The 10,331-nt window shown below is 31.0% G+C and overlaps 1 protein-coding gene across 1 annotated transcript; it reads left to right on the top strand.

The window, feature by feature from the left end:
• The first annotated feature begins 874 nt into the window (after positions 1-874).
• On the top strand, positions 875-2,954 carry LOC106764137 (putative GATA transcription factor 22). Its single transcript, XM_014648369.2, has 3 exons — positions 875-1,306; positions 1,872-2,231; positions 2,443-2,954. Exons 1-3 carry the CDS (start codon positions 1,004-1,006, stop codon positions 2,809-2,811), a joined length of 1,032 nt encoding a protein of 343 aa, XP_014503855.1. The 5' UTR covers positions 875-1,003; the 3' UTR covers positions 2,812-2,954.
• Positions 2,955-10,331: the final 7,377 nt, after the last annotated feature.

A 10,331-nucleotide genomic window follows, 5' to 3' on the forward strand; every position in this document is an offset into this window, starting at 1 on the left:
ATTTTCAAATATTTTAAAAGAAACAATAAGAATCCATTCAAATTTATACTTTTCTTCAAATCTATCTTTGACAAAATAACTCCACAAAAATTGTTCAAATAATTTAGATCATAACATTTTAGTTGACATGACACATGTTTTACTAATTTTCAAATGTTCTTCATCAAATTTCTTTAAAAAAAATCGTGATTGTAAGTTGAATATTGAGTAGTATGTTGATGATTGTAGTAGAAGAAAAACTATGCATCTTCGTTGAAAGAAAAAAAAAAACAGAAGATTTACCTTACTTATCAGCACTGAATCACAACATTAATAATGGTTTTCGGAAGCTTTAAACAGTAAAACAATTTGTGGATGTTGGTTTGGGAGGCCACAACCAAGCAATTAAAGGAGAAAAAGAGTGCCTATATTGGAAGTATTTCAAAGCCCTTCATCATTCTCAAAATTATTTGAAACTTTACGTTCATTATCATCATCATCATCGTGGCAGGGACCATGCATGTTTATTTGAGATTTACAGGGTCTACGAATAACTCATGGACGTAAAAGGCAAGTCAGACAACAAAGTTGCAAGTGGGAATGACAGTGACTCAGATTGTATAATCAGATTTTGAACTTGGATTCATCTAAAGACAAGTTAAACATATATATAACTAAACAAAATTCATAAATCTATTATATCAGGTTGGAAGTGATATCAAAGAAAATCTTAATTAATAACTTAATTTGGAGTGAAAAACACATGTTTATATTTTTGATAAATTTTGTTGAAAAAACCATAATAAAATAATATTTATTATTATATAATTTGACAGGAGGACAGAAAAACTGCAGAAATGGTTGAATTTGTCGTACTAGAGGAGGAATTCTGGAGTAGTAACACTGTCTTGTCTCTTGTTAATGTATTTTGTTTTGTATATGAAAGTAATCACGTGAATGCCTTGCAGCAGACAACCCTTCTCTTTTTAGCCTCTCCTTCCGTTTATAAGAACCCTACCACCCTATGATAACTCTCTTTCTCATTCATTGTTTCATTCCCCATTTCTCACTTCTTCTTCTTCTTCCTTCCCTATCCCTCTGTACTCTCCATTGTCCATTACTTTTGCATACTTCACATCAAACTTTTCTCTCTCTCTTTCTCTCCATATCCATGACTCCTTATTCCCTCCACTCACCATCTCCTTCCTTACAACCTCAAACCCAAATCTTCATTTCTTCTAATAATCAGGATTGCCCTACCTTCTTCAACATCTTTGATCCAAGGAAAACCATAGAAATTGGAGCCTTCACACAAACTTATCAACAGGTATAACATATCATATTCATATTCAATCCCTCTTAATATCTTCTGCATATTTATTTCATCAAGATTTTTCATTATTTTAACTTCTTTACCAGCTTTATCATATATATCTATCCATCAGAGAGATATTAGCTTGCTAAGCATCACTTATGTCTTTAATTAATCAACAGGAAAAACTAATATTATTTTTGCTTTAAGAAAAAAAATTCTTATTAGGTTACTTATCCTAATTTTACTGTATATATATATGTTTGCCTGAATTTCATCATCTTGATTGATTAATCATTGTCTCTCTTTACATTAGGTCAAATTTATTCTTCTTGCTGATAACTCTGATTACAGTAACAGTAGAGTTTTGATTTCACTCACATGCATTCCATTGAATTCATTTTCAGTTTTCTTTCTCTTTTCATCTTTTTTTTCATAGCTATCATATTATCTATCATGTTTGTGTCTCTCTTTTTCTTTCACTTAGCTCTAGAAAGTGAAATAAAACATTAGTATCATTTTTAGAAATAACTTTTTACCTGGGTATAGATCTAACATATATGTTGATCTTGACTGTTAGGATGAGAAGATGGTATTGCATGATGGATCATCAAGCAACAATCTGAATTCACCTGAGCCAGTTACGGTTGATCCAATTAGCAGGAGAAATGAGGGTAATTTAGGGTCGTACAAAATGGACGATGAAGACATAAAACACAGTCATGGGTCTGGGAAATGGATGTCTTCAAAGATGAGGTTAATGAAAAAGATGATGAGAAGGAGCATGAGTCCAACCTCTGACAGATTGAATCCACAAGGGCAAGAAATCAGATACAGCCAAAGAAGCCCTCGCAACACCAGCAGTAGCACCACTAGGGTTTGTTCGGACTGTAACACAAGCACTACCCCACTTTGGAGGAGTGGCCCTAAGGGTCCTAAGGTTAATCTTTTCCTTTGTAACAAACCCTCTTTTCTTTAACAACTTGTCAATAGTATAACACTGCAAAAACCTTAATTAGACAGTACTATACACATGTTGTCTATGTTAAGCATTAAAACTGAGTTTAAATTCTATTGGACAAGTGTATATATGTATCATCAAGAATAAACAAATGAATGATTTATTAACATGCAAGATTTTGGTGGTGCAGTCGCTTTGCAATGCCTGTGGAATTAGACAGAGGAAGGCAAGAAGGGCAATGGCTGAAGCTTCAAATGGTTTGGTCACTCCCATAAACTCAGTATATGCAAAGACCAGAGTGTACAACAAGGAGAAAAAGTCTCGTGGAAACCATTTTGCACAGTTCAAGAACAAGTACAAGTCCAGTACTACTACTACTACTACTACTATTGCTTCTGCAGGCTCATCTGAGGGGCTGAGAAAGATTGAATATTTGAAGGATTTTGCCATAAGTTTGAGCAGTAAAAACTCATCTTTCCAACAAAAAGTGTTTCCACGGGATGAAGTAGCTGAGGCAGCAATGCTTCTGATGGAGTTATCCTGTGGTTTTGTCCATTGATAATTAACTATGTCTATATCTAGTTAGATATTTTTGCCATTTGGTTTTGTTTTTTCACTTTTATATAGAAGGATCTCGTAATTTCTTTTTGTCTGGTTGTGACTTTTGAGCTGTGAAATCGAGCTGGTGCATTTGTAGCAGAACCAAAGTATTGTCGGCTACTTAACTACATCTGTGATCTTTGATCCGTGAAAGTTTGTGTTATAGTGATATGATTAGTGCTACTATTGGTAGAAAACAAAATCCCAGATAAAAAAATTTCATTTAGATTGTGTATTAACAAATTAATACAATTTAAATATATTAATCAGCTGTAATTAAAATAAGCGATAAAAAAAACGATTTAAAGAGGATTAATACGTTTTAATGTATTAAATTACGGTAATAAAAAATTATTCCTCAAACCAGATTGAATTCAAATCATTTCAAAACAAATATGTATATTGTTGATATGATAAAGTTTTTATGAGAATTTATGTACAGAAAGAAAGAAAAGTATGTGATAAGTGGGATTTAATAGGGAAATAACGACAAAATGGTGAACATGTATAAATTTGTAGTTAACTAGTTTGATATTCTCTGCATTCAAAAATAAAAATAAAAAATAATTTGGTTTGATATTGTAACTTGAATTCATGTGTTAAAGAAACAAACGACAGGTATTGCAATTGCAGCATATTAACTGAACAATATAATTTTAAAATTTACTAGAAAATGTTATTAATTTAATGTAATGAAATATACCATTTTTAGTAAAACTGTGTGATTCTTATTTATGTAAATTATATATATATATATATACTAAGTATAAATGGGTCTTATTTATTATTTTTGTCGTGGCTTCACAAAATGTCAGTCCCAGAGTTTGAATTGGCCTTAGAGTATTTGCATCAAAGAGGATGGTGTCCAGTGATTATCTAATGGGATGACGGATACGAGTTTGGTTATTTTATTTCTGAAGATTTTTATTTTTATTATTATATTTAATGATAATAAATTTTTTTATCTCGTTTTATCTTTATGTGATTATATATTTTATTTTTGTTTGTGTGTTCTTTTACTATTATAAATATTAATTTAATATTTTTTTGTAAAAATAAAAATTACATAAAAACGAAATCATAATTCTATCAATAAAATTATTAAATAAATAACAATTGAATAAAGATCAAATAATTATATAAAAGATATAAAAGATTAAATATGTACTCAAAAATAAGTTAAAAAAATTAAAGTTAGTATAAGTTTATTACATTATCTAATAACTTAATAATTTAAAATGAAAAAAGTATGAGTATTGAATTGAATTAGGAAACACATAGACATGATAATTATGTACATATTCATGATCAAAATTAAATAATCAAGTACTACTCATATTTATATCTATACTAAATCAATATAAGAATATCCTACTAGATTATCCTTAATCCATAACGCAAAGAAGATGTAAGAGATAAGACTAAAACACCCGATTAAAGTATACTTTCGTTGACAAATGTGGATACTAATGTTGTTACGAGTATATCTGTCAAAATGGGTCACAAACCCGCAAGCCAATTCGGCTCACCACGAGTTCGGGTCGGGTTGGATTTGAAAAAATTGAATTTTTTTTTATGCGGGTCAGATTTCAACCCGACTCATTTAAACCCAGTTCATGCGGGTTGAACCTGTTAGAAGTGGGTTTTAGGCCTAACTCAATCCCACAAAATCGGCTTGTAAGGTGAGGTCTGCACTCCACTTATATATTATAAATTGGCCTTATCTCTAGTCGATGTGGGACTTCCAACACACCCCCCTCACGCCTAGATATATACATCACGAGCGTGAGACTAGATATTAATGGGTGGTCCAATAACGGCCCAATAGCGGGTGGAACAATATGCCCAACAAATATCGCTAGGATAGGTTCTAACCATAGCTCTGATACCATGTTAGAAAGAAGAAAGAATGAAATATTGTATTTCTTATTTCGTGATAAAGAGAGAGTAAGAGCTTGTCTGATCCGCTTCCGCTGTCTTTGTTGTCTGCCGGCGGTCGGCCGACATGGCCGCCGGCAGCCCCTAAAAGTTTCTTTTTCAACATTTATGCTTCAATGGGCAATCTCTAATTTTTGTCTCGCATCTGTCCGGTGTTGCTGTCCGTCGCTGCTCGCCACCGGCCACCGTCTCCGCCACTTGTGCCACTGATGCACCAAACCTTCACCCCTCGGTTCACCAGTGCCTTGACTTCAACCCCTAAAAATCTCTTCTTTTTTCTTGAATTTTTTATTGGATTTCTTTTTCTTCTTGAATTCTTTTTTCTTGTCTTCTTGAATCTTCTTTTTTCTTGAATTTTTTTATTATTCGATCTTTTTCTTCTTGAATTCTTCTTAAATCTTTCTTTTTTGGAGCATCTTTTTCAATTCTTTTTCTTAAATCTTTAGAAAGTAGGTTTTAAAGCCTAACTCAACCCCACAAAACCGGCTTGTAAGGTGAGGATTGCACCTCACTTATATATTATAAATTGGTCTTATCTCTAGTCGATGTGAGACTTCCAACACACCTCCTTCACGCCGAGGTATAGACATCTCGTGTGTGATAGTAGAAATTGGGTGGTCCAATATTGGCCCGACAACGAGTGGAATAGAAACAGAAATGCCCACTTAGAACTCGCTAGGATAGGCTCTAATCATGGCTCTGATATTAGAAAGTGGGTTTTAAAGCCTAACTCAACCCCACAAAACCGGCTTGTAAGGTGAGGATGACCACCCATTAATATCTAGTCTCACACTCGAGATGTATATACCTCGACGTGGGGGGGGGGTGTTGGAAGTCCCACATCGACTAGAGATAAGGCCAATTTATAATATATAAGTGGGGTGCAGACCTCACCTTACAAGCCGGTTTTGTGGGGTTGAGTTAGGCCTAAAACCCACTTCTAACATGGTATTAGAGCCATGGTTAAAGCCTATCCTAGCGAGTTCTAAGTGGGCATTTCTGTTTTTATTCCGCCCGTTGTCGGGCCACTATTGGACCGTCCAATTTCTACTATCACGCACGAGATGTATATACCTCGGCATGAAGGGGGTGTGTTGGAAGTCCCACATCGACTAGAGATAAGGCCAATTTATAATATATAAGTGAGGTGCAAACCTCACCTTACAAGCCGGTTTTGTGGGGTTGAGTTAGGCTTTAAAACCCACTTTCTAATAAAACCCGTGGTGGGCCGGGTTGGCCCGCCAACCCACCTACCTAATTTGTTTTTTTAATTTATTATTTTATTTATGAAACCCTAAAAAATAAAATACTCTCTTCACTCACTATGTATACCAAGAAAGTAACTTCTGCTTTCACAAATCACTCTCACGGAACTTTCTCTCATTTACGGTGCATTCACTCTCACTTCTTCACTGGAATTCTTCAAGGAGCAGGTTTTTTTGTATGTTTTTTGTGTTTGTTTTTGGATGATATTTGGATTATATATTGTACTTTTTATTATTATTTTGAATTGTTTTCAGTTTAACATCATTTTTTGGGAGTGAAATTTGTTTAAATTTGAATATAAAAAGTTTGTATTTTTTTTATTTAAAAAAACTCTAATTAAATGGGCTAGTGAGCCAACCCGTTTACCCACCAACTTGTGGTGGGTCAAGTCGGGTTCAGATTTTTCCGGCTCGCTAATAAATGAGCCGGGTTGGGTTGTCTCACTAAGTGACCAACCCGTGGTGGGTCGAGTCGGGTCGAGCCGGGTTACCCGTTTTGACAGCTCTAGTTACGAGCCACCTTGATGCCAAGAAAGTATATGAGATCATTTAGATTTAGTTGATCTTAATAATATTGGTGATGTATTGTATCTCAATATTGTTGTTCCTTGTAAGAATTGTGTCGTACACATAAACAAGTATAGCGATGGTAAAATTGTGATCATGTTTCAAGAAAAGAGAAGTGTCAATGAAAGAACATTTATATTGATTTTGTAAAAGAAAATCATATAGTTTAGTGTACTATTAGCACCTAGTTTGTTTTAAACCATACAAAAATGTTTGGTATAGTAATGAAATGCCATTGCTAGCATGAGATGAAGAGGAATATTTATGATATGGAAAAATAGATTTATAAAAAAATAGGTTAAATATGTTTTTGGTCTCTAAATTATCAGGCATTTTTTGTTTTTATCCTTCTTCTAAACTTTGATCCATTTACATCCCTCTCCTTTTAGTAAGTCACTGATTTAGTCCTCAATGACCGATAATATTAGTTTTCTTTCGACGTGACAAACAATGTGTCATGTCTCAACCTGTTTAAGACATATGCACTATGTCCCAAGTTTGCAAGAGTGATTGATGGCAAATGTTGTGCCACGTCCCCAGCCTAGTAAGGTTGACAAGTTAGATCGGTGGCAAAACACAACAATAAATAATGACAACAATCCCTTTTGGTACTTGATTTAGACATCAAGATGAATTTATTAAGTAATTGGAAAATAAAACACGGATTGGAAATTTGTTTACATGTTTCCCAAACAAACTCTTAAATTTTTCTATCACTCTCTAAGTTATCTTTATATATCCAAAGACCAATACTTTACAAAATCACGTTTAAAAATGGGTTTAGACTAGCTTGAGAAGCTAATTCAATACTATACTCATTCTAATATATTTTAAACTTCTTTTTAGAATTTCAAGTCATTTCCTTTGAAATGACATATTCATTCAACATATTATCTTTTATGATAAACTTAAATTTTTCAAAATTTCATAAAGCACAAGTTTGAAGTGATATAAGATAAAACAAATCATTAATTAGTGATCTTATGAAATAGTTATAGGAATTGATACATCTTCTCTCTCCTATTATTGTTTGGAAAATGAATGACTTCTATAATATTTATTTATCATTTTAAGAATTTAAAAAGATTTATTATTTTATTGCATTTTCAGTCATCACATAAATAGAATATTCATTTTATAGTCACATATAATCACAATCCAAATACTTGTCTCCAATATAATCACAAATCAATGCTAATACTTATGTCTCAATATAATCACAAATCAATGCTAATACTTATGTCTCCATCAGTAACTTGTTTTTTAAATTTTAGAATTCTTCAATTTGATAATTTAGCCTATTTAATACACTTTCTTTAATATTATGAAGTGTTTTATCAATCACTTTTTGTTTCGGTAAATATTTTGTGGGACCGAAAGACTAACCTGACTGACGCGGCTTTATCACTTTCTGGTGCTTGGATTGACTGGATCGCTTGCTTTTCTTAGGTCTTGACCGCTCGCTCTCCTTCATCCTTGACCGTTTGGTGATCTTCAAGCTTTGACCGAGGAGGGAGGTACCTGCAAAAGGCACTCTGACGCCCAAGTCAAGGATTGGTATAGAAGAACCTTGGTTCTTGAACTGATAACTCTCAATATGAGAGTAGAGAATGAGATCTCTGTATAAACTCAGTGAGGATGTTAATTGGGATGTATTTGAGCATACCTGGTTTGTGGTCTGGTTTGTGGTCTTCTTTCTCTGTTTATAATTTGTCTGATGGATCTACCATAGGCCCAATAAAATATTAACAGAATATAATATAAACAAACTTACTTGATCACTTATAAACAGATATCTTTAACAGATATTATTTTATTCTCAATATCTTTAATAAGATATCTTTGATTCTGATGGACTACAAGCCCAATAAGAAGAATTAGCCTTATTAAGGCCCAACAAAAACGTGGACCGACCAGCTATTCACTGTAACCGATTGTTCTGAATATCATATCGTACACTTTTAAACCATTTTGAACAATCAAATTAGGAGTGTAAGCACAATCCTACATAAAAAAAACTATCATTCACATAAATTTCTCAAAACACAAAAAGTTTTTAAAATATCTTACAAAGATATCTAAATAGAGATAATTGTCTCATCAATACCACCAATGCTTTATAAATCAAATATAACATTTCCTAGTTTAACACTCATGCATATGCTGTTTTCATTCAATAAAAAAAAATCTTATACTTATTAATTTCTAATTCTCGTCAATGCGTAACTAAACTAGACAAATATAACTCTTAAAATTAATTGTAATCTAAACATTAGAAGGTAAGAAAATGTGATTAGAAATCCTAAACATGATTTGTTCAATTTTATATATCTATTTAATGTATTTTTTAATGGTAATAGTAATTCATGTTAACATCATAACTAATTATGTTATACACTCTTTAATTTTGTGAAATTCAATAAAATTACAAAATAAAATAACATTCATGGTACCTCAGAATGAATTAGCATTTATGACTAATTTAAATTGTTTTAAAAGCTTAAAGTTCTAACATTAAGAAAGACTTAAAAAAGAACATAAGAATTTAGTTAGCATGTTGACAAAGTACCAACAATTAAGAATCCAAAAAAGATCTAAGAAAAGATTTAAAGTTGTGTTAAACTTCAATTGGTCTATGAAATATCAAATGAAATAAAATTGTTATATTGATAAAGGTATAAAGAGAAATTAAAATCAATCTTCAAATCGTAGATTTTAAAGTGATCAACATCCTTACATTATTTTAATAAAAGAAAGGCAAAAATCACAATAAAAAGAAACAACAATTAGCAAAAATGAAAAAAAAAAAAAGTATATAAGAACAAATTCAACATTCTCATAAATATTACTCATTTTACTGTGCAAACGAATCAATTTCAAGAAAATACAAATAGAGAAAGAAAACATTAGTAAAAAAAATATTATTTATATTTTATGAACGTTATTGGATTTCAAGTGTTTTCAAATACTTTTTTTTTTAATAATGTTCATTTTCAATAAGAGTTATGACAACACAAAAATGTTGTCTATAAATTCTTCATTCCTCTTAAATGTTATTATATTTACAATATTTACTAACACATTATATTCTTATAAACATGTCATCTATTTTTCTTTTTCTTTATACATAAATTCACATTTTGAATATAATTTATGTATAATGTTATATTCAATTACTAGAAAAATTAGTTTTGTCTGAGTAATTTTTTTAAGAACGATTTTAGAATATATTATCTGTTTTAAAAACAAAAAATTTATTACAAAAAATATTTCCAAAATAAAAAAAAATATTCAAAACTGTCTTTTGATTTCGATTCTTAAACTATTAAACATATCAAAATTCTACTCTTTTTTTTCTTTTAAAAAAAACATTACAAATTTCAACAGCAAACATAAACTAAAACTACAAACTAACTTTATTAATTCCAAAACAACTTAATTTTAAAATTCTATCTTTCTTTAATGGACAATGATACTTTGAAACACAGAATGTGACAAATTTTTAATAGTGTCACATTTTCGGTGGTTCATGTATTTTATAAAATAAAATAATAAAATAAAATAGATTCATTGTAGAGTTCAAAACAAGTGAGAGATTTAAATATATTCTCTTTATAAGAAAAATTATCTTAAACTATCATCCTTTAATATATATATATATATATATATATATATATATATATATATATATATATATATATATATATAT

The sequence above is a fragment of the Vigna radiata genome, chromosome 6, assembly GCF_000741045.1.
Source record: "Vigna radiata var. radiata cultivar VC1973A chromosome 6, Vradiata_ver6, whole genome shotgun sequence".
NCBI classification, from domain to species: domain Eukaryota; kingdom Viridiplantae; phylum Streptophyta; class Magnoliopsida; order Fabales; family Fabaceae; genus Vigna; species Vigna radiata.